At 44.4% G+C, this 25,447-nt stretch overlaps 1 protein-coding gene across 3 annotated transcripts in view; it reads right to left on the bottom strand.

The window, feature by feature from the left end:
- CORO1C (coronin 1C) overlaps positions 1–25,447 on the bottom strand; it is a 94,767-nt gene that overhangs the window by 34,623 nt on the left and 34,697 nt on the right. For all 3 annotated transcript variants that reach the window (XM_055404459.2, XM_055404458.2, XM_055404462.2), the window contains exon 2: positions 13,494–13,693. In XM_055404459.2, coding sequence (XP_055260434.1) covers positions 13,494–13,688 — 195 coding nt within the window. In that variant the 5' untranslated portion in view covers positions 13,689–13,693. The remainder of the gene's footprint in view (positions 1–13,493; positions 13,694–25,447) is intronic.

The following is a 25,447-nucleotide window of genomic DNA, read 5'->3' as shown; positions in this document are numbered from 1 at the left end:
CCAAAATATTTCTAATTGCAAAGGTATCTCCCATTAGCTTGAATAGGAAACCACAACTGCTTCCACTTACATCTAATAGTGTATCTCATTTATGTGTCACAGAGTGGAGTGTTGGTCGCTCAGTCACGTCTGACTCTTTGCAACCCCACGGACTGTAGCCTGCCAGGCTCCTCCGTTCATGGGATTCCCCAGGCAAGAATACTGGAATGGATTGCCATTCCCTTCTCCAGAGGATCTTCTCGACCTTACCTGTCTTATCTCCTTTCAAAAAAGAATCCATGTTTAGGAAGTGCACTCATCGCATTCACTGAAGACACTACCATGCAATCAAAGCACTTTCGATACATACAAAACAGACACATACAATCTTGTCACAGACGTTTCTATAAAGGAGTTCCACTCTGGGATGTATTTTCAAGGAAGCTAATGGTGTATTTTACAGGTGCAGACATTTCACCCTCCCAAAGTCTCAAAATACAACTCTGGAACGCTTCCGTAAGACCTTTGCATTAATCATTTAGGATGACTGTTTCTTCTTTTAAGACAGACCGCCTGACATGGTAACTGCTTTCGATCCACACATTAGTTCACTCAATATTAAATTGAAGATGCTACCAAACTGGTGCCAAGGAGGCTCAATCTGATAATTACTGGTTACTTCCAAAAGCGACTTCTGGTAAAAGCCACCCAACACTTTACCTGGCAGGCTTATTCTTTCTCATGACTAACATGCTTCCGTAAAGTTTAAAAATAAAACAAAACTCCCATGGTGTCAAAAAGTGACACGTGTTAGTTCTATCATTCAAATCAGATATTCCCTTTTAAGATGCTGAGGGTATTCCACACACAATGTTCTTCTAGTTGACACTGTGGATTCAGTTATAGACATGCAAGCTGTTCCGGGGCGGTGGGTTCTACCTGCTTCCTCGGCAGTCTCCCTCAGTCAGTCCAGTACAGGCAGCTCCCAGGACTTCCCTCCAAACTTCTCATCTGCAGTTTTCTTATAATTCAGCCATTTTATAATCCATTACGATAATCTGAGTTTATTATCCAGACTGTTTACACCATCCTCAGATGTAAGGCCCAAACAGCTTCCCCCCATATCCTGGCTCAAGGAACAAAGATTTTTCCAAACTGTTCACCCCTACTTGATATTCATACAGGTTTTCATTTTAGGGAAAAATGCTGATCAAAATCACTTGACAAGTCCAAAGTTCAGTAACTATCACACTGTCGATACATCAGAAGATCTTTTCAGAAGCACGAATCATATCTCACCACCAGCCTTGGGGTAATTCCCTGAAAACTCATTCTCCACAAGGAGAATGGTAAGTCAAACATGTGCTCGGACGCAAAGGAAAAGTGCTGAGCCTGGGCATAAGGCCTCCATTCACGCTGTGCAGAGTTCAAAGAAGTCAAAAAAGGGTAACTATTGAAGTGGGTTTTTCTTTTTTTTTTCAACTTCCTTTTTCTTCAAGCAGTATTATTTATGTGGATATGTGTTCTACTGAAATCTCTTCAGGCCCTGCTCCTCCACAGGAAGGAGCTACAGTGACTGGTGGGCGCGGGGGGCAGGGGCGGGTGGTGCAGGGGAGAGTGGTCCACAGAGCAAGGCTAGGCGCCCAGCAGCTGACTGGGAAGACCAATGCACACGACACAGGGCCTGCAGACAGGTCACCAAGAGTGACAGCTCGTGCATGGCCCAGGAATGGACCATTCTGAGGAGGTTTTCCTTTAAGGGAACCAGAAACGCCAAACTTAAGGTGGAGGTGAGAGGAGGTCTCAGGAAGAGCACACACAGATTGGGTTACCGCGTGCTGGAAAGTAAGCCGGCCCCCACAGCCGCCAGGTGCGGTGTGGGAGCCCTCACCTGCCTGCGAGCAAAAAGCAACAGTCTCTATGGGCACGAGTGAAAATGCCAAGCAAACCATTCTGGCACCACAGGTCCTCTTTAAAAACTGGATTGAAAAGTGAGGAGACCATTTTAAAAGTCCATGAAGAATCTGAGGGCTGTTACTGTAAAACTATGGATATTTTATCATCAGAAAGCAGAAAGGTGGAAGAGTTGGCATTTCCTGGCTCAGCCACGCCTAAATACACAACAGCAAACGGAGAGGCTCTATCTCCTAACTTCTTGACTTAATAGAAAATTGATAAAGCAAAAACCTCATCACTGCAGACAAATAATTCCATATGATACCTCTGGTCTGAGAACAAAGAAAAACTAGGAACCCACGACGAGGTAGAAATGAGTCAAAACACAGTTCAGCTTGAAAGGAAAAGCTGGAGAGCAAAAGAACTATCAATGTAAGAGCAACTACAGGAAACTAAAACAAAGCATTCAGTATCCACTCAGAAAGGAGAGTAACTGGTTGCCGAACCCCTTTCCTGAATGTCATCTCCCTGACCCTGGGGTTCCTCCCACAGGACCCTCCATGAATGAGGAAAAGCCCCAGAGCCACCCCTTCCAATCCCAGCTCTGCACTGGTTTACCCACAAGCCTCAGAGCAGAAACCCACCCTTCCTTGAAGTGGGGATGAAAACCAGAAAAATATCACAGCTCTTTTCTTTCTTTCGGCAGATGCTTTAGGCCACAAGGCCAAGGCAGCTGGCATCTTGCAGTGGTTGTAAACAAGCAGGAGCACCGGAGCAGAGGCCCAATTCAGTAGCCTGTATCATTTACTCCCGACTCACAGCTCAGCCAGAAAGGAAACCCAAGTCCCCCCTCCTCTGAGAAGGCCAGCACGTGCTCATCACTGCCCTCCGGCTCAGCCTGGACTCAGCTCAGGTCCCACCCCCAGTCAGCGCAGAATTCAACTTGGCTAGAGCAGAACGTCTACTACATATGGTTACAAAGAGGCTTCTGGACAAACGGGGACAGCAGGAATCTGTCTACGGGACCTGGAGTCTATTTCAGTAGCATAATTGGTATGTAGAAACCTGCTCCTCGCTGCCTGCCTGACGTGGGGTCATCGTCACGTTTATACACAGAGGCTTCTGCCAGCAGCACTGCCTGTGTGCTCAGCCCAGGCTCACACGCTCCAGAAAACCAGGAAAGAGTTAAAAGTTCTTTGCACTTGACTCAGTGGCTTCCCCTCACCACAGACTCCCAGATCCCACCATTCTCCAAGCCTGCTGCACAGCCAATCAAAGCAAAGGAAGGAAACGATGCTGGCCGGCTGACAGCCCCAGAGCTCTGATGGCCATATATGGTAAAAACTACTGTCAGAGCCTGTCAGGCCTGCGGGCCGGCTGCTGTGGACATATCAGTGAACTGCAGCAGCGTCAGAGGCCAGCCAAGGAAACGTACAAAGCACAGGCAGCCTGCTCATCTCCAGGGGAGGGCAGAGGATGAGGCGGGGTGGCGGGGGGTTGTGGGGGGTGTTGCGGGGGGGTCATCTGCCAGGGCATACTCTGAGACATAGCCACTCCCTGCAATCAAAACTAGCCCCCGGGTACATGGTGAGGCTCCTTCTGCCAGGCTTTGTGCTCCATTGTTAATAATGGGGGTGAGGAGGGTGCCCCCCCTGCCCCCCGCATGACCGTGGAGAACAGTCACTGGAGAGAATGGAAAGGCCTTTCTGTGGCGCTTCGTGTGGCAATGAGGCTGTGCGGCGCTCGCGGGGCTGGCAGCTCAGGGTGCAATTTGGAAGTCATTGTTCTGCACCTGGTGCCCGCCACTGCCACCACCACCCCCAGCCCCCGCCTCCCGGCCCCCCACAGTCGTCTGTACAATCAATGGTTCAAGTGCTCAGGGCAGCAGACAGCATCTACTTCAGGAGGCAGTAAACGGGCATCCCGGGACACATCAGGGCACTAGCTCTGCGTAAAAGCTCTGGCCTGTCATACCAAAGCTACCCTGTGCCAGACGTCCACATCTGTACAAAAGGCTACAGGCATCGCCAGCCCTCTCCAAAACGGGGCACGGATATTTGTGGGAATGGAAATTGCCTGTCAGCGGCGTACAGTCAGGGGCAGTCGCAGCCAATGCAAATCCAGCAGGTGCTGGCAGTGACTGGGGTCACAGAGAAAAGCGCCATCGGGAGACTGCCGTTCCTTTTGAACTAGTCCATGAAAGAAGGCACTTATCAGCACGATGCCTGGCACTTAAAGGAAGCCCTCAATGATGTGAGCCGCTGCGACTCCATCACAGCCGCTGTCTGCGCGCAAAGCACAGCGGAGACCAAGCACTTTCCAAACCTCGAGACAATTCTCAAGCTGCCAGAATCGGAGCCCTGACAGGCTAGTGTTTTTTGTTATTAAGCCTTCCAACCCCAAAGAAAGAATGCAAAGGATTAAGTGTCAATTAGGCCATGGTTTCTATTTTTTTTTAATCTTTCACCCTCAGTGGAAAAAATAAATGTTAATCAAAAATATACATGTACGAATCAAATAGAGACTCAAAGTTCTAATCCATGGAAGAACTCAGAGTTCTGGGCAATCACTCGGTCTGAGTTTCAATTTTTGCAACTGAAGAACAAGTGTATGACAGCAACCCCACTGTACACAAAAACTAAGACATGATGTGAATGGGACCCGCCAAGCACATTCTTGATGTCGTGAATATGACATGAAGTCACCACCGCTTTCTGAAGCTGAAACAGTGCAAAGATGCTATATGGATCCAGTTTTAACAATAATCCTAAAATACAGAGCAATGCTTACTCTGGTTTTCCTTCATATAATGGTGAAGGAAAATACCACTTCTGCACTATTTACACCGGAAGTGAAAGGAAAAAACGGCCCAAAAGTGTGAGATTTTTCTACCAAAAGGCTGTTCTAAAGCTCCTCCTAATTCCCCCCCAATCAAACATTCCATTTCTCCAACATTAGAAAAGGTCCTCCCAACGTAGGAAGGAGGGACAGGGCTCCCCCTGGTTCTCTGTCCTCCTGGGAACAGGGCCCCTCTTCTCACTCAGGGGTTTAGTGAGTTGGCTGGGCTCCTCTTCTGTTTCACCTCTGGCTCCTACGCTCAGGAGAAACCCAACTTCCAGTATTCTATCCTGGAAGACTTTATTCTCACAGACTATATATATTCTCTGTGACATCTTCCTTGACTTCTGAGGCTCGGTGAGAACTCATTTCCCATCACTGTGTCAGAGTCCTTTAGGCACAAACATATCTCCCCATTGCAGAGATCAGCGTCAACTGTTGGCAAAGCCTTTTTAAGAACAAGAATCCAACACACGTTCTGGCAGAGCAGGTGCTCAAATGTCTCATAAATAAGCATGTGAATGAATTAATGTAATTTTTCTAAAGTACTGACTTAGCTTTCATTAAAGTTTATACAACAATTAGCTCTTTGTTTACACTTTGGTAATATTAATGATAATGCTTTTTAAAATATTTACATGTAATAAATTCATATAAAACATTTTGAAAGAAGTACAGGTAATTATAAAGAAGAAAATAAAAATCACCTTTAGTCCCACCATCTATGTTAACATTACAGTTTTCCCCCAGAATTAATAACATAATTTGAAGTTACACATAAGGCAGACTATAACCTTATAACACATTTTTAGGTTGTATGACAAAATCACAGAACATAGGATAAAAGTATCTTGTCATCTAACATAAATTTCTCTTACTACTGTACATAATCCCTCAATATTCATTTAAGATTTATTGTCTAGTCAAGGTTATGGTTTTTCCTGTGGTCATGTATGGATGTGAGAGTTGGACTGTGAAGAAAGCTGATCGTCGAAGAATTGATGCTTTTGAACTGTGGTGCTGGAGAAGACTCTTGAGAGTCCCTTGGACTGCAAGGAGATCCAACCAGTCCATTCTAAAGGAGATCAGTCCTGGGTGTTCATTGGAAGGACTGATGCTGAAGCTGAAACTGTAATACTTTGGCCACCTCATGCGACAAGCTGACTCACTGGAAAAAGATTCTGATGCTGGGAAAGGTTGGGGGTGGGAGGAGAAGGGGACGACAGAGAATGAGATGGCTGGATGGCATCACCAACTCTGTGGACATGAGTTTAAGTGAACTCCGGGAGTTGGTGACGGACAGGGAGGCCTGGCGTGCTGTGATTCATGGGGTCACAGAGAGTCGGACATGACTGAGTGACTGAACTGAACTGAAAGAATGCTATATATCAATATGTATTTATCTACATCGATTTTTTTAAAAGAAGAGATGGAAAGAGTATCTAAAATTACCCAAAAGGCCTTTGAGCCTCATAAGAGACATGGGTTCGATGGCTGGGTTGGGAAGATCCCCGGGGGAGGGCATGGCAACCCCCACCATTATTCCTGCTTGGCGACACCCCATGGACAGAGGAGCCTGGCAGGCTACAGGCCATAGAGTCACAAAGAGTCAGACACGACTAAAGTGACTGAGCATGCAGGCAAAGGACATTTAAGCTATTTTGAGTTACTTATTTATGCATTGTGTGATCTAACATTCTGAGTCAAGTAAGCATCATATTCTGAGAATACAGCTGATCCTTGAATAACATGGGTTTAAACTAGGCAGGTCCACTTAGGATGCAAATTTTTTTCAATGAATATGTACTGCAAGATGCACAGTTGGTTGAATCCACAGATGCAGAACCATGAATACAGAGGACCAACTGTAATCTTAAATGAGTATTTTCAACTGCCTAGGGGTCTGTGCCTGTAACCCTGGCTGTTCAAGCGTCCACTGCTCAATGTTTTAGTTGTCATCACTGCTTAACTGTCGTTGCTCAGTCACTCGGTGGTGTCCAAGTCTCGGCAACCCCGTGGACTGCAGCATGTGAGGCTTCCCTGTCCTTTACTACCTCCCCGGAGCTTGCTCAGACTCATGTCCATTGAGGCAACAATGCCATCCAACCACCTCATCCTCTGCCACTCCCTTCTCCTCCTGCCCTCAATTTTTCCAAGCATTAGGTCTTTTCCAATGTGTTGGCTCTTCATATTAAGTGGCCAAAGTATTGGAGCTTCAGTTTCAGCATCAGTCCTTTCAATGAATATTCTGGTTTGATTTCCTTTAGGATTGTCTGGTTTGATCTTGCTGTCCAAGTGTCTTGGACTGCTTAACGAGTCATCCTAAAATTTAGCTACTTAAAACAATAAATATTTCTCATCTCACAAAGTTTCTGTGGGGTCAGGAGTGCAAAAGCAGCTTATCTGGGTGGTTCCAGCTGAGGATTTTCATAAGTCAAGGTGTCAGCCAGGGCTGCAGGGATCCACTTTCAATATGGCACACTCACGAGGTTGGTAAGTCAGTGCTGGCCACTGGCAGGTGGTCCCAAGGACCTCTTCAAAAGCTAACTGAGGGTCTTTACAACATGGCAGCTCCAAAAGAAACAAAGTGGAAGTCAATATGCTTTTAAGACCTAGTCTCGGAAGCCACACTCCATCAATTCCTCCATATCCTAGAGGCTGCCACCACAGTGAAGTAAGGTGAGATGACGGAGAACCCTACCATACAAACATCATCCAGCTTGCACACCATCCAAGTAAATGTCAAGACATCAAATGCGTACCATTCCAATCACCCTCCCTTTATCTGTTAGGTGGCTAAAAGTATAATTACCTGACAATGTGGTGATGCAGCAGGAGACAAGCAGCTAAGGAAATACAAAGTTTGATTTCCACTGTCTCAGTGAATCAGAGGTAAACTCTGAGTTGTATACTAAATATCAAGCAGCAGCACTTAGAATACTGACTACAATGAATCAAGATTTCTTCCTCAATAAATTTCTTCTTCAATAAATATGATAGAAAAGTACTCTAAAGCAGCCCTTGCCAACCTGAGTTCATGGAAGAATTAAGTCCTAATGCCCTAAGGCAGCTACTTATGTAGTGGATTAATTTCTTTCCTATGCATCTACAAGGCTTAGCAATGTCCATGCCTTGAGAGAACTAAGAAAATATTCACTGAGATGATTTCTGTAGGGCCGAATTCTTTCACAAAACTCCATTTGTAAAGGGCTACAAATGAGTTGAAAAGATAGTTCACAGACATAAATAAAGTAAGGTCCCAAATACTCCCACAAAATAAATGGGAGAAACAAAATGATGTATAAGAAAGCAGCACACAGCAACGCCAGAGGAGCAAGGAGAGAGAGGAGACAGAGACCCAGAAGGTTAACGAAGACTCAGCCAGATCCACCCCATCGTGGTCGAGAGCAGACCTGCTCTCCAAGGCAACTGCTGGGAAGAAGAGATCAGCGATCACTCCAATCCTGAGAAGTAAGAACCATCGAGGGATGAAGGGAGACAGGAGCCCTCCACTTTGCATCCTACACCCAGGTGGATAAGAGATCGCAAGCAAAGAATTCTAACCAACTTCCTCCAACCCTGCTTAGGTTAGATTCCCAGGTTCTCTGTGATCGGCAGCTTCAGTGTGTGTGTACACACATGCACGCACACACCTACCCACAAACACCGCCGTGTTCGTGTGAGCCACGGCAGCGCACAACAGGGATGGGACTGCCTCAGCCCCACATCATGAGTGTGGCTCCCACACTCGGGAAGGCTTGTTCAGGCCCACGTAGTAGAGCGCACAGGGGGCCAAATCCTGTGCGCTCTGACATGGCAGCTTGTGCAGTTGTGGGGAAAAAAACCCCACGGCCAAAACCACAGAGCCAACTTCAGTTCGGCAAGACTGCTGTTATTCATCCTCTGAAAGACCAAAGAATAAGAAAATGTACTAGGCCACACCTTGAGAAGTCATGACAGGACAGCATGCCGCAGCTTGATGGAAGCATTACGGAAGAAACCCTAAATCATGCGTGCTAATCTAAATTGCCCCACCTCGAGGCTCAGTACTTTCCACATTCCCCCAGCTGCTGCTGCTGCTAAGTCACTTCAGTCGTGTCCGACTCTGTGTGACCCCATAGACGGAAGCCCACCAGGCTCCCCCATCCCTGGGATTCTCCAGGCAAGAACACTGGAGTGGGTTGCCATTTCCTTCTCCAATGTGTGAAAGTGAAAAGTGAAAGTGAAGTTGCTCAGTCGTGTCCGACCCTTAGCGACCCCACAGACTACAGCCTACCAGGCTCCTCCATCCATGGGATTTTCTAGGCAAGAGTACTGGAGTGGCTTACCATTGCCTTCTCCGATTCCCCCAGCAGTGACCCCTTAAAATGCCATAAAATCTTCTGGATAAAAACGTCATAAACCAATACACTTAAATAAACATATTCATTCCTAAGCGTACCTCTTGCTGTGTACATGTCAATATATTTGTCTCTAATACTCTTTCCAGTTTTAAAGTCCTGGAAGACAGAGACCATGATCCTCCTAGAGTCTAACCACAAGCCTCATGAGGCTGCAGTAAGAAGTCCTATTTACTGCTGACACTAACTTTGAAGAGAAACTCACAGGGGCCATGTTTTTAAATGGGGAGCCTTTCAGAAAGAGTCACAATATATCTTAAGATCAATACACACATAGTCAATATTAATATGGACAGAAAACCCCCAAAGCACCACCAAAACCAGACTGGCTGACTATAACCAGGGGTAAAAACTGCAGTGGCAGAGGGCATGGGTGGGGGGGGACATGGGGGTGGGGAGCAGGGGGCAACAGACATCACCAGAAATCTCTGAGATATTCATTTAAAACCATACACACCTCCTTAAGTTCATGTTTAGAGAAACCCTAGACTGCCATCCTCACACACAGGAGTCCAACACACACCCAGAGCATCATTTCCTGCAATCTTCATTTCAAGCATCACTTCATATTACATGTGGAAATTTGGTTTTCCCTTCCCTTTAAACAAAAGCAGCACCTCATTATAAAGCTATTTCAAAGTTGCCAAGACACTGAAGTTGCAGGATCTCTTTTCCAGGGCAGAATCCTGTTCAGGATCAAGGGTTCAACATACACTCAGGGTCCCCAGTGTTTTCCTCCTTCAAGGCTGCACTTCTAAAGGGGAGACAAACATCTCAGTACCAGCAATCTTCAGGGGGTGGGGGAGGGTGTCAGGAAACTGACCACCATGAAAGGTAGACACAGCACTCCTGGAGGACAGAGATCATAGACAATCCAACCAACTGATCACGTGTGCACATCTAACAATGAACTATCACCTGTGAAAATGTAAAACTTATGATCCTCATTCAAATATATACTATTAAACCAAAATTAAAAGGAAATAGATATCCAGGGGCAGTTGGCCCCACGAAGCAGGCAGAAATCTAGGTTTCCTGACAATGTGGAACACAGTTCTGTTTTCTAAAAGCACAGGTAGTAAGCAGTTAAGGGACAGGGTCTTAGGAAGGAAAGAAAGGGGAGTGTTACCTGACACTCCAGGGCTCTGGGCTAGGCCCTGCCATCCTAGCAGAGCCTTTCAAGACCTCCTGAGACACAGGACTGTCTACAGGGGCCACGGATTACTTTTCTTTGCTTGGCTCAGCCTTGCCTTTGGTGGAAAAGCAACCAGGAGTAAACAGGCATCTACTTTGCAAAGTAATGGTTCGCACTAAGGAGGGAAAAAAAGGAACGACAGCATTTCCCTTGCTGACTTCCAGGTAGCAAAATGCGAAATCACAGTAACACTGAGAGCCAGGGAGACGAGAAGCACTTCCGAGGTCACCTGGGACTGCCAAAGCAGAGAAGCACCTTCACATAATACAAAGCCCTTCAGTTCCAGAGGGAGAAACGGGAGAGGACAGAGGGAGGAATCCACGCCCCACCAGAAGTCAGTGACCGAGCCAGCACTGAGCCCCCAGCTCCCCGATTCCCGGGCCTGTGTTCCTTCCTCAACTCCACACTGATCCTAAGGGCGCAACACACATGTTTTAATACACAAAAATCCCAGAGTGTGTGAACTCACTGATTATAAAATTTGGATAACCTCAAGTACTGGCTTTATTTCCAACGGGTGTCACTGGGCTTAGTTCATGCCAATGTCACCTCCTCCAACACAAATTAATATTTAAGGAGCAAAGCCACACAGAATGCTATTATAAGCCTGGGAAAGATAGGCCCTGGAGGCTCCTCCAAAACCACCACTTTGCTCAAACATGATAATTTCTGAAGCAACTTATTCTATCCTAATTCCTACACAGTTGCTTAAAGAACAAAATGTTAAAATCTACTTATTGACCACTTCATGTTAAAAACCAAAGCACAGGATCCAGTTAGCTTTGGACCTGCACACGAGTCTCCTTTACACGGTATAAGCAGAACACTAAGCTTCCCATGGAGAAGGCAATGGCAAGCCACTCCAGTACTCTTGCCTAGAAAATCCCATGGATGGAGGAGCCTGGTGGGCTGAAGTCCATGGGGTCGCTAAGGGTCGGATGCGACTGAGCGACTTCACTTTCACTTTTCACTTTCACACATTGGAGAAGGAAATGGCAACCCACTCCAGTGTTCTTGCCTGGAGAATCTCAGGGATGGGAGAGCCTTGTGGGCTTCCGTCTATGGGGTCACACAGAGTCGGACACGACTGAAGTGACTTAGCAGCAGCAGCAGCAAGCTTCCCATGGTTGGTGAAAGCTAAGGTGGACTCACAAAGCCTTCTGTGGATATGGGACTTGAAAAGAACTGTCTGAACTCAGAGGAAGATTAGCCACTCAGAAGTTTATTTTGGGCTTCTTAATTGGCTTGTTCCATTTCTTTGAAGCAAAAAAAAAAAAAAAACAAACCCAAAAGTCTTAAATTTATCCTCTTGAACTCAAAAGAGATCACAGTGGCTCAGAGCCTGATCTTGGTCAACAAGCTGAGCGGTATCTTCTCAGCTACCCACCGTTAAGACACCACTGAAAGTCAAGTTTTCAAGTGCTCCTTGCTCTTGCTCCTTGCTCTTTAGACAAATCAACTAAAAAGTCATGGCGATCAAATGCAAAACTGGCATTAGATTCTAAACCCCACCTCAAAATCAGGTTCAGTACAATTGTAACACTGTAATGTATTATTCTGCTGGGAAAGATTGAAGGCAGAAGAAGAGGGGATGACAGAGGATGAGATGGTTGGATGGCATCACCGACTTCAATGGACATGAGTTTGAGCAAGCTCCGGGAGTTGGTGATGGACAGGGAAGCCTGACGTGTTGCAGTTGATGGGGTCGCAAAGAGCTGGACACGACTGAGAGGCTGAACTGAACTGAATGTATTTTTTTACCACCAAAGCAGACGTTTTCTCCACAAAAGCAAAAGTATCTGGGGTACAAAATTTAATTTCAATTTAATGAAAAGTCTCCTTTAAAAAATGATAGACAACTTTGCCAATAAGAAAGTACGTTTGGAGACATATATCAGATTTGTTCCCCAAAGGCATCCATCTCCTGTTTCTATAGTGAGATGGTTCTGTTGTATAATACCACATCAATCCAGTCACTGAAGTGCAGATCAGATGCTAAAATAAAACAAGTTTAGTCACAAGCATCTGAGAGAATGAAAAGTCCAAAAAAACTGGAAGCTTTCCCAGCAAGAGTCTTCCTAAGAAAAAAACAGCAAAATACAATGGGAAACAAACTTTGACAGAAATTCACGGACTGTAACCATTTCAGAATTACACGGCCCATCATGAGGAGACACACCCCTAACGGGCATGGCTCGGGCTCAGGGAGACCCACTCACTGTTCCCAGCAGAGTGGAAACAGCTGTGACGTGACCCAGACTCTGCGTCCTTATCATGAGGGCTCAGGACTCACCAAACCTATTTTCCTCCCAAAAGCTAATCAGAAAATGACTCTTGCCAGGCTCTCTCTTCACAGTGTTTCCCGCTGCCCCCTCCCCCATTATTTGCAATTCTGGGATTTCCTGTTAAAGCTTGCACAGACTCTCATCTACAATTTTCAAGAAAGGTCAGAAAATTATAAACCACCTAGCTGCTCCCCCATTTTGGAGAGGGTTCTCTGGAAGGATGAAGTCAGGAGAAGGGAGAACTAGGAAGCCCAGCAAGGCTGAAAATCACATGGAACCACTTTCAGTAGAGAACCTTTATTTCCACCATTTGTGAACGCTGATTAGATCCTACGCTGAAACTTACTACTGCACAGACTTGCAAGGTGCATTGTCTGGGGACACTTCTTGGGCTCTCATCCCACTTACCATTCAAAACCAAACCCAACCAAGAAGCCTCAGTCCTCATGACCACTCTCACACACAGACACACAAACACACACACTCACACACACACTTAGGAGTTTCTTATATATCTCTTACAATTTCTGCCCATTTAAAAACATTACTGCTTTTAAAGTTGCACTTTGGGAATCTGTTAAGGCAAGCGGATGATTACTAACCAAATCATCAAGTTCCTGTGCGTGTCCACACTCACAGCATCACTGTAAGAATCTTTCCTAGCCATAGAGGGCACGTCCAGAACAGAGTTCACCATTCTGTTTAATGATTTTCTGTCAGAGAAAAACTGATGTGGTTAGTAAAGCGTGTGGAACTTAACCTCAATTACATCAGAGTTTAATGGTCCCAGAAATCACACAATGCTTAGTGAACTATCAGTCTCCAAAATCAATCCACTACAGGCTAAACAGAGATTACTGGAGAGTGTCATCTCACAGGATGGAAAGTCAGATGACTTACCTTGTGCAAAGGGAGTACAAGGAACGCTCCTCCCCCACTCGCTTCTATGATTATGGCAACGAATCTGGGATTGACAGCGCAAAAGGAACTATCCCAGGTCACTCGAGAAACCCGGATGTCATCGTAACACTGGTCATTTTTCACTGCTTGTCCAAATACATGCCGAAACTTGCTCTGTCGTACCACTCGCCTCATCGTGTCTGTGAGAGGACAAAAAGTAAGTTAAAATCATGCCCCTGAGAGAAAGTTTACCTTTACAAATGAAGAGCTCCAAGTCAGGAAGGAAAAAAACAGAACAGTATAGCATTTTGTCTGCTCTCCTAAATGGTGGCCAAATGGCAAATCCAAATTTCCTTTAGCAGCACGTACTCAGAAAAAACTGTGAAATGCGTCAGGGAAAGAATTACAAAGAAATGAAAAATTTCAAATTCGAGATCCAGAAACGGCTCATTAGTTTTAATTTTAAGAGAAAGATCAAGGTAAAGAATGAAGGAAATTAGCCTTTCAGGGCTGGGTGGGAAGAAAAAGACAATCCACTAAGACCCCCACCCCCACCCCTTTATAGATAAGAAAAACTCCAAAGTGAAGTCATTTGGTTGATTTGAAGCTGAGGAATCCCCTCCTCCCCCAAATTATGATACTGTGGCTTTTTCCTCAGTCTGCCAAGGTAATTTTTCCATTTTTTAAGCATTTTCCCCAGACATCAGCACTCTGCCATCTGAGAACAGTATCTGCTCACGAGTGTTTCCACAAGACCAGCTACGAGCAGTGGAGAATTCAACACAAACAAACCGCCCTTGCCTTCAATAGGCTTCCAACACAAGCAGACCAATCAGAGCAACTGAGAACCACAACTCTGGTGCTAACTGTTACCTGGAGTCTGACTACTACTGCTATCGTGGAGCCAAAACCAGGTTGAGGAAGAGAAAAAGCAAGGCAAAAGTTTTCATGAAACATGGAGATGAACTGGATAACAAGAGGGGTGCCGCTAGCACACTGGACTGATTAGGCAGGAAGGGGCCGGGCTAAGAAGCTGCTGAGATGGAGAAAGGCCTGGGGTAATCATGGCAGCAGCAGCAGCGAGCAGAGGAAAAGAAAAACTCAGGGACGGGAAAGGAAAGCAGTATGTCAGAGCTGATCACTCAGCACAGCCACTTCCCAAGTAACCCAGAGGACCTGGGGACAGGAAGTGACACAAAGCTGGTGTTCCCAGGCTTCTCATGGGTCATTTCAGACCCCAAATTCCACTGGGTTGTCCAACATTGAAAGTAGTCAGGCTTTATGAGCAGCAGGCCCCACCTGACTGAGGTCTCCTGGGCTGCACTGCAGTGTCATTTTCCTGTCCGCTAACACAGGACATTCCATTCATGCTGGCCAGGGAGGAAGGAGCCCCCAGAAAACACAAGTGACGATGGAACACAGGCAAACCTTCACCACTCAGCTGAAAACGAGTCCCCCTGTCCCCAGGGACAGAGCAGGGCAAATAATACCTGTCCACTCGCGCCAAATGGGACACACGTGGGGCGGCCGCTGATTACCACCAGCCCCACCCTTGAATTCCCTTCCTCGTGGCTCTGGGCCCACTGCTAAGTGCAGAAGCCCAGGGCATGTGGCTGGGCTGAGGCAACAAAGCCTTGGCAGGCTGGTGAGCCCCGTGTTCCTCAGCGCAGCTGCTGCCAGGCCTTCCCAGCTGACCAGGAAGAACAGATGCCGAAAGCCCTTGGTGAGGAGACGGTAAATTATTTCCTCCCACTTGGCCAGGGCCCTCCATCCGTGTAACAGAATGAATTTGTCTCAAGCTGCAGAAGATAAGACAGCTTCCACAATGTAGTGAAACCTAAAGAAAAGCACGTCCATACAAAACCAATGTACAGTCAGCTGGTCTCAGGGTCCACTTCCCTCCCCGACCACCTACACAAATCGCAGAAGCCAGAATTCCCGCCATGACCTTCCAGCAGGCCTTTCAGAAGTGCAGTTAACGCAGAGGAAGGGAGAACTGCACTGTGTGCCAAAGAGTTGATCCCGCTTAAGTAACAATTTTACAGATTCCAAACATGAAAATCCCAATGGGAAATCACACAAAGGACATGATGAGGTAATTTACAAAAGAAATTCACAAATGGCATTTCTCTCTACTCCTTCCCAAAATCCTAATAAAATGACAGTAAAGGAAATAAACACAGGTATAAACGCCAAAAGAGAAGCCAAGACACTGGAAAGGCGCCTACAGAGAGCAAACGGGACCACGAGCCTGTGCAAGAGGAATGCTGTCGAGCCCGTGGAGCTGACAGAAGTGAGTGCTCTCCCCGTGAGTGGAGGTCTCGGAGGAGCAGCTCACAGAAGGACACCAGACCCAGCGCTCAGAAGGGGAACCGATTCGGGGAAGGGGGGAGGCTGCAAGGAAAATTGACCGACAGCCTATTTGCTGCTGCTGCTGCTGATAAGTCACTTCAGTCGTGTCCGACTCTGTGTGACCCCATAGACAGAAGCCCACCGGGCTCCCGCGTCCCTGGGATTCTCCAGGCAAGAACACTGGAGTGGGTTGCCATTTCCTTCTCCAATGTGTAAAAGTGAAAAGTGAAAGTGAAGTCGCTCAGTCATGTCCGACCCTTAGCGACCCCACGGACTGCAGCCTACCACGCTCCTCCATCCGTGGGATTTTCTAGACAGCCTAGTTAGGAGCCGCCAAACACCCAGCTCTGCTCCTCCATGTGGCACAGTCAGGCGCTGCCTCCACCCGCCCCAGAAACCTCACGGGGGCCCTGGACAGGACAACACAGCACAAGTGAGCAGAGCTACCAGGAGATGCCACCCAGACAGCCTGGGTCTGGACAGCGGAGCCTCCAGCCCCGGTGTCCCAGCAGTTCCCGGAACACTGGCTGCCAGGCCGAGACAGCGCTCACCCTGCTCCCAGGTCAGCCTTCACCGCCCTCTGGGAAGTCCTCCACCCACCCAGCCCCTCCACCCACACAGGCACTGGGTAAGCTTTTAGGGACACCATTCAGTCAGTGTGAACAGACACATAAGGAAGCCCTCTAACTTGAAAAATGGAGACAGTTTTTCCTCTTCACTCAAACAGGCCAGGATATCATCTAATCTCACCAACAATATGAATATTGATATAAGTATGTTTTGAATGTCTTCACTGGAAAACATCTCACAAAGCTGCTGGCTGTCTGACATACTAAAATACCTTTAAAAGTCACTTCTGTATTACACAGAGTGACATATGTTACACAAATTTCCATCCCAAGTACACGAAGTGAGAGTGAGAGGTTCTTTTGCTATAACCATGGAGCAGAGTGTTAGCAGCAGAGCAGAGAGGGGGAAGGCCAGGGCTTTTGCCATGCTGCGCTGTCTGGGCCAGGCCATCCACATCCGAGGTCGAACCTCATCTGGGCTCAGCTGCCCACATGTGGCACGGATGCTCACACTGCACACAACAGAGTAGAGCAATGAACAGGGTGGCCTCGCAAGTCGGGCAGTCTTGTGAGTGCGAAGCACACCATTTACTTCCTGGCCGTGGTTCAGTAGGGCAAGTCATAATCTCCTTCAGGGTCAAGTTCTCTGCCTGGAAATGGGTACAATACACATAAAGTTGAAGTGACCATTAAACAAGCACTTGCTAATGGAACTGTAGCAGGAGAGCATTTTATTAAAGTACCCCATATAGCTAGAAACAGGTAACCAACTACACAGTAAACCGGCCATCTTTATCATTCTAGTACTCGACATAAGGTAATCCAAATTCAAGTTCTGCCACTAACCTTTCTGAGCCTCAGTTTCCTCATCTATGAAAGAGGATGAAACCTTATATTAAGAATTAAAAACGATATTTGACATACCAGGTCCAGATGACTTCACTGCTGAAGTCTATCAAATGTGAAAGAATCAATACCAGTTCTTCACCAATAACTTCCAAACTAATTTTATGAGCCCAATATTACTCTGATACCAAAATCAGACAAAGAAAACTAGACTAATATCTTTTATAAATACGGATGCAAAAATCCTCAACAGAATACTAGCAGACCAAATCTAGCAACATGTGAAAAGGATTCTACACCATGACCAAATGGGACTTTTCCCACAATGCAAGGTTGGTGTGACATCTGAAAATCAATTAATGTAACATGTGTCAGTCAAATAAAAAACAAAAATCACATGACCATCTCACAGAAAAAGTATCTGACAAAATCAGAACAAGGACAGACATATAAGTGAATGGAATAGAACTGAAAGTTCCTCCTGTATCTTTGATCAAGCGATTTCAACAAGGGTACCAAGATGATTCAATGTGGGGAATAAGATTCTTCTTTTCAACAAATGGGGCTGAGACCGCAGGATAGTCACAAAAGAAGCTGGAAGCAGAACTATATGTAACTTTGTTCTGTATTCTCCAAGTCTTCTGTAAATGTGTTATCATATTTTCATAATAAATGCATGATTTAAAAAAAAGGCTGGACCCTGACCTCACATAAAATAATTAACTCAAAACAGATCAAAGATATAACTCTAAGAGCTAAAATTTTAAAACTCTTAGAAGAAAACACAGGAGTAAATCTTCACGACCTTGGATCTGGCAAAGGATTCTTAGATATGGAACCAAAAACAAGCAACAAAAAGTATACAAAATGGACTGCGTAGCAACTAAAAACCTTTGTGCTTCAAAGTCACCATCAAGAAAGTAAAAAGACAACTCACAGAATGGGAGAAAATTTTTGGAAATAATATATCTGATAAGGCGCTTGTCTCTAATATAAAGAGTTTCTACAACTCAGTAATAAAAAAGACAAATAATCTAATTTCAAAATGAGCAAAGGACTTGAATAGGTCTTTCCAAAAAAGAAATGTCCAATAAGCACAAGAAAAGATGCTGGATATTTTTGGTCACTGGGGAGATGTAAATCAAAATCACATTGAAATACCACTTCACGCCCACCAGGATGGCTAGAATCAGGCCAGAGAATAAGTGTCAATGAGGACGCAGAGAAATCTGAACCCTCAGACACAGGTAGTGGGAATGTAAAACAGAGCAGCTGCTTGGGAGGGCAGTCTGGCAGTTCTGAAATGATGCAACAGAGTTACACTATCACCCTGAAATTCCACAACTAGGAACATACCCCAAAGAACTAAAAACAGGTAGTCAGACAAATACTTGTACAGGAATTTTAAGAGCAGCACATTCACAACAGCCAAAGAAAGGGTGCTGCTGCTGCTGCTAAGTCACTTCAGTCGTGTCCGACTCTGTGTGACCCCACAGACGGAAGCCCTCCAGGCTCCCCCGTCCCTGGGATTCTCTAGGCAAGAACACCGAATGTTCGATACCCACTGGACAATGAATGGACAAACAAAATGGCATATATCCACACAACGGATATTATTTGGCAATTTAAAAAAAAACTAATACATGCTACAACTTAAATAAACCTTATTATGCTAAGAAGCCAATTACAAAAGCTTACATATTATGATTCCTATTCACACAAAGGCCCAGAATAGGCGAACCCATGGACACAGAAAGCAAGTGATTGCCTGTAGGGGAGGAAGGGGTATCACAGAATAGGAGGTTATAGCTAAAGAGTACAGCCTTTCTTTCTGAAGTGATGAAAATACTCTACAATTTGTGGTGACAGCTGTACTATTTGTGAATATATTAAAAACCATTGAACTGTATACTTTAAGTAGGGTGAGTTGTATGATATGTGAATTATCTCTCAATAAAAATGTTTTTTAAAAATATGCAATGTGCCTAGCATAGAATCTGAAGCATAGTAAGCACTGTCCAATAAATGTCTGCAACTGCTATTTCAGAGCCTGCTAATAGGTTTCCCTACCCCAAGGGAAAAAAAACAAGTCAATTTTCTGCCAATTTATGAGCCAAAAGTATGATTTCACATTAATGAGCTAGCATTAGTTATCAACGAACCTTTACAAAATTTTACATTCTCCCACGTCAGCATGGTGTTTACTACAGAAAAACAAACCTCTTCTTGAGAAAGAAGCCTGTAGTATCAAACCATATTAATGTTTCACCAATTTTTAAAACGTTCAGCTATAAATTTCCAAAGTGTTATACCATCAAACTTAGGTGCTCTTTTATTAAATATCGTATCCCAAATTACACAATGAAACCATCCCCCAAATGAAGGAATTTTATAAGCAAATTTAATTTTCAGTTATATTAAAAAGAATAGATGAACCAATCCTGAACAAATACACAGACACAAAGTCCAAGGATAGAATACATTCAGTTTCAAATGTCTTATCAGAGTTCAACCTTGGAGAGGTTGCCTGCCCATTAGTCTTTCAAGTACAAGTTCTTTGAACTGCATAGGACCTTTGCTTTCCAATGATCACAGTAATTAAGCATCCTCATGGTAATAAAGAGGGAGACAATGTAGTAATCATTAAGCAAATCAAAGAAATGTTTACAAATTTCAAAATAAACTGATTTTAGACGGAAAAAATGCAATGTGGTTTTTGTTTGCAATGTGTTTTTTAATTTCCACAAAATGTTGGGAATTATGAACCATAACCAAGGGCTTATAATAAGCAATTGATCATTCTGCCCAAATTTCCAGTAAGACTGGGACTGTTCTAGAATGATTTTCATTATAATAAAAACTGATGAATCTCTGAAAGACAAAGACTGTGAGAATAGGCTGAGAGCACAGGTTCAACTATAAAACACTCTCACAGACACATCTCCTCTGCCCAAGTTTCTACGTGATATTGAAAGCCAAGCAAGCAGATTAAAAGTTAAGTCTTGACTGTTTAGTAGCCATCATGGCAAGCCTCTTTTTAATTCATTTATCCTGTTTATAGTCGACAGGCTATATATTAGGACTATTTATATTATCACCAGAAGTTCGTACCTTTAGACCACTTCACCCATTTCACCCACCACCTCTGGCAACCACCAAATGTGCTATTTTCCTAGAGAGTTTGGGTTTTGTGTTGGCTTTCGTTTTTTAAGATTCAGCATGTAAGTGATAAGCAGTATTTGTCTTTCTCTGTCTGATTTACTTCACTTAGAATAATGCCCTCAAGATCCATCCATCTTGTCACAAATGGCAGAATTTCCTTCTTTTTAATGGCCGAATAATATTCCACAATACTACACTTTCTCATCCATTTATCTGTCAGACATCTGAGTTGTTTCCATTATCTTGGCTATTGTAAATAACACTGCAATGAACACAGGGGTACAGCTATCTTTTCAAGATAATGATTTAGCTTCCTCTGGATAAATACTCAGAAGCAGAATTGCTGGATCATATGGTAGTTCTATTTTTACCTTTTTGAGGAACCTCCATACCATCTTCCATAGTGATTACACCAATTTACATGCCCGCACAAATTTCTCATCAGTAGATAATATGTTCTTGTTTTCTGCTTCATGAAGAAAATCTAGGGCTCCCCTGACGGTCCCCAGTGGTTAAGAATTCATCTGTCAATGCTGGGGACACGGGTTTTGATTCCTGCTCTGATAAGACCCCACAAGCTATGGGGCAACTAAGCCCATGCGCCTCAACTGCTGAAGCCCAAGTGTGCTAGAGCCTGGGAGCTGCAACAAGAGAAGCCACAACAAGAGAAGCACAGGAGCTGCCACCAAAAGTGTCCCCACTCCCTACAACTAGAGAAAGCCCAAGGGGAGCAATGAAGACCAGCACAGCCAGAAAGAAATAAACAAAGCTGATGTGTAAAGAAAGACTCTGAAAAAAAGAGAAAACCTACAAGCTATTAATACCATAATACTTAACAGTTCAGCTAAGGAAACAAAAAATTATTAAAACTTTCTTTACATGTTGGGTAAACATTTTAACCAAGAACAAACTGTGAAAAGTAAGGTCCATGTTTTAAGGACCTATTTTATAGGCATCAGAGCAAAGTTTGCTAAAAATCATTCTCAGAAGAAAACTTCCATATCACAATCAGCTGATCATCATCGACCTCTTCGAGAGTGTAAAGGCATGCTTCTTGCGGTAATGCCTAGTCAAGTTAACGGAGAAAATTTATTTCAAAGGCCATAAAAGAAATGTGTTAGGTGTTTAGAGGGGAAAACGTAGACAAAACAGGGTGTTTATAATACTGTAATGGCACCAAATAAAACACACTCAAACACCTGAGTAAATGTTACTTCGTTTTTTTCTCCATTCTCTCTGCTTCCATCAATCTCATAAAAAAGGGACCACAATTTTGACATTTTCCTGTTTATTGAGAAGTTATCTGTTTAAAGATTCCAGCAGATGCACTTCTATGGTGTGTATGAAAGGAAGCACATCCTGCTAGGAACACATACAGGAAAACCCCTACTAGCAGCAAAATCCTGCTCAGCACATGTGCTGAGACCATTCCAGAGTCCAGATCACTCATGGGCTCAGGAGGCTGAGCAGCAGCAACCACAGGAAGACTCCAGAGTGTCCCAACAGGGAAAGGACATGTTCCCTCTGAGCTGCTACTTTTCTGGCCCTTTTAGATGTGGGAGAGATCAAACACGTTATTTAATAGAAAGTGGCAAGCAGGACAGCAAACAAGGGTTCCCAAATCCACTATTTAAATGGCAGCGCCAACAGTTAAAGAGTCTTTGTGAGAAGTTGGAAAGGTATTACGCAAGCCTATGTAGGATGTACATTCATAAGACAGCAGACACCAAGAGCAAATACGGGAGGTACTCTGATTAAATACAAAAATTCAAGGTTCATCACTTCTGGATATGAGATGGCTCGGCTTTTTTTAATTTCCTTAAACCAAATCCACCAGTGATACTTGAAGAGTTCACCTAACAAATTACTTTTATTGCATCCAATCCCTTAATAAACAGATCCACATATGAGAGCCTCAAAAAAAATACGCCTAATTTACTTACTTTAATAGAAGCTGTTTTACAAAGGAAAAAAAAAAGACCACATGCAACAATCTGCTTTATATAAAGCACAGCAGAAAGTCAGACAGACACACGACATTCCTTACACACAGCAGCTAAGGGTGAAAGTTTGCACTCCAGAGATGCTGGAAATTTTTTTTTTTTTTAGAAAAACTGCTGACCACTTAAGACAACTGACTGCAATTATGGAACAGCCTTGATGTTGGTTTAATTCATCACGACACCAGGAATGGTGACAGGGCTTCCCTGGCCAGTGGTTGGGACTTTGCCTTCCAATGAATGAGGTGTGGGTTCCATCTCTGGTCAGAGAGCTAAGATCCCCACAGGCCTATTTGCCAAAAAACATAAAACAGAGGCAATATTGTAACAGATTCAACAAAAGGCTTAAAAAAAAAAGGCAAAAGTAATGGGTGAAAATCCACTCATTATAGCTTTCCAAACACTGACGGCCCCTTATAACTCAGGTTCTAGGTAAAATGCCACGAGTGAGGCATACCAACAATAAGTGCACTTTGCTTTGACCCAAGAATCCTACAACAATTTGGTTTTTAAGTGCTTCTTGGAAAGAAAATACAAAGAAATGCAAGTAAGATTTACCAAGAAATATCCAGACCAGGCCGTACAGAAGAAGCCTGGAGTAAAAAGGGTCATCAGTTCCAGGCGCTTCATTTTTAGTCCAGAGACACTGCGTGACTCGCCCAAAGATAAAGGACTCCAGAGAGAGACAGGATGACCTCGAACCACAAAGTACAGGGCAGTTCAGTTTCTCACCCCCTGAACTTTCATACTTTTTCAGTGATAAACTCCACACACACATACAGTTTGGGTTTCCCACGTCAGCCAGCAACGCCTCTCAGAACTCCTTCATGCGGTGCCTCCACAGTTCCCAGTTCCCCTGGGCCTGCTGGTGCCATTTTTAAACAGGAAATGACACTTGGCTCCCACGTTATAAGCTACAGAAGCTGGCTGTTTGCACTCAAATACACTGAGACAAAGGACAGAGCACATTAGGTGTGGCGAAGGAAGCCAATCTTTGCTTCTAGTTGAAAACCCTTAGATCTAAGCCAAGGGACTACGTGCTCAACAGTCCAAGAGAAGAGATGGGCATGTATAAAAAGCTGGAGATCTCCATGTCAAGATTAATTTCTGGGCTTCCCTGGGAGCTGCTCAGTTGCAGGAGACATGGGTTCGATCCCTGATCCTGGAAGATCCCACATGCCTTGGGGCGGCTAAGTCCGAGTGCCTCAACGACTGAAGCCATGAGCCAAGGGCCTGTGCTCCATGACAGGAGAAGCCACCGCAGTGAAAAGCCCATGTGCCACAACTGGAGAGCAGCCCCCGCGTACCCCCACTAAAGAAAAACCTGCACAGCAACCAAGATCTAGCACAGTTAAAAATGAGATAAATTATTTTTTTAAAAAAAGAATACTTTCTAAAAGGCGAGGTATGAAGAACAGGTTTACTCTTTTTAAAGCTTTCATGCGACGAGTTGACTACTGGAAAAAACTCTGATGCTGGGAGGGATTGGGGGTGGGAGGAGACGGGGACGACAGAGAATGAGATGGCTGGATGGTATCACCAACTCGATGGACATGAGTTTGAGTGAACTCCGGGAGTTGGTGATGGACAGGGAGGCCTGGCGTGCTGTGGTTCATGGGGTCGCAAAGAGTCGGGCATAACTCAGCGACTGAACTGAACTGAACTGAAGAAAATAACTCCTACTTTTACAGTTTATAACTTTGTACTCATTTTAGGAACTGGTTACAAGAGTTTCTAAAATGAAATCAGTATAGGCGCTCCCCGATGACACAGAGTAGGATGTGCAGCTCAGAGTGACAGCAAAAAATGCAGTGACAAGAGACCAAACAAGCTATCTACCTGCACCAAATCAACACGAGGTAGACTTCATTCAGACATCTTACAATTAACTGTCAACACACTCAATAAGGCTGTATTTTTTAAAAAAGAAATGAACATGACGTGAACAGCAAAAGAGAAACAGAAAAAGATCCTAAATACAAAAACTCAAAATCCCACTTCGGCTCTCGCACGCTTGTCTTAAAGACAGACCCTTCATCAACCAAAGAGGTCTGTGCTGGAACTCCTTTAAAATGAAGAAGAATGACATGCCATGAATTTTAGTTACTAAAACGAGAACTTTTAAAAGGTTGCAAGGGTCATCTCTAGCTCTTCAATGACAGAATTTTTTTTTATTACATTATCAAAGGAAGGGCAGATTTTCCCCCAAGATAACATATAAGGATGACATGTTTACAATCCCTTGTATCTCCCAGTTTTTTGCTATCACCATCATCATTATAAGCACACCCACACTATGCTTCCCTTGAGCTTTAAGAAAGGATCACTGAAGAATCCCCCATCGAAGAGACAGGCGCCACCTGTCCAGACAATACGATGGAACTGAATAAAATCCTTTGAGCTGAAGCATCTCCCTAAAGTGCCCCACAGGAGACCAGGCTCGGAAGATTGGTTCTGCCTCCCTCTTCAAAGAGCCAAATTAATCCCAAGAGTGCTCATCCCAATTGCAGAACCTTTACCGACATGACTGGCCCAGCACTCACTTAAAAATTAATGACGAATGTGTTTCGAAATGCTCTTTCTATACTGATGACCTACTTTTCTTATCAACAGCTGGGGGAAAGCACATTGTATATGACTGTTCAAACTTGCTAAGTCTGTTTCCACTACTGAGATGGAGTTTCTCTTGGAATAAAATTTTAATAATTCTTCAGCAATATACTTAGAGCAGGAAATGAAATTACTGGTCTCCCAGATCTTTCTGTGGGTTGTTAAAGGCATTTTTATGAAGACCCTCATAAGGCTAGCCATAGGAAAAAGTAGCAATGTCAAAAAAAAAACACTAAGCTCCTTCAACTGAAGAACTGCCATCTTCCCTTTTTAATACCATATACCCTAGGCAAGCAGTGATCAAATAAACATACTCTTGACCCTGTTTCAAGGGAGGTAGAGTAGGAATAACTTTGGCCTGGATGCAAGATAAACTTATCCTGACACAGTCACCTAACCACTAAATCAATTCAGT

This window comes from Moschus berezovskii, chromosome 19 (assembly GCF_049115385.1).
Source record: "Moschus berezovskii isolate FMDL1 chromosome 19, NW_MosBer_1.0, whole genome shotgun sequence".
Classification (NCBI taxonomy): Eukaryota; Metazoa; Chordata; class Mammalia; order Artiodactyla; family Moschidae; genus Moschus; species Moschus berezovskii.
This window is presented reverse-complemented; position numbering and strand designations above follow the sequence as displayed.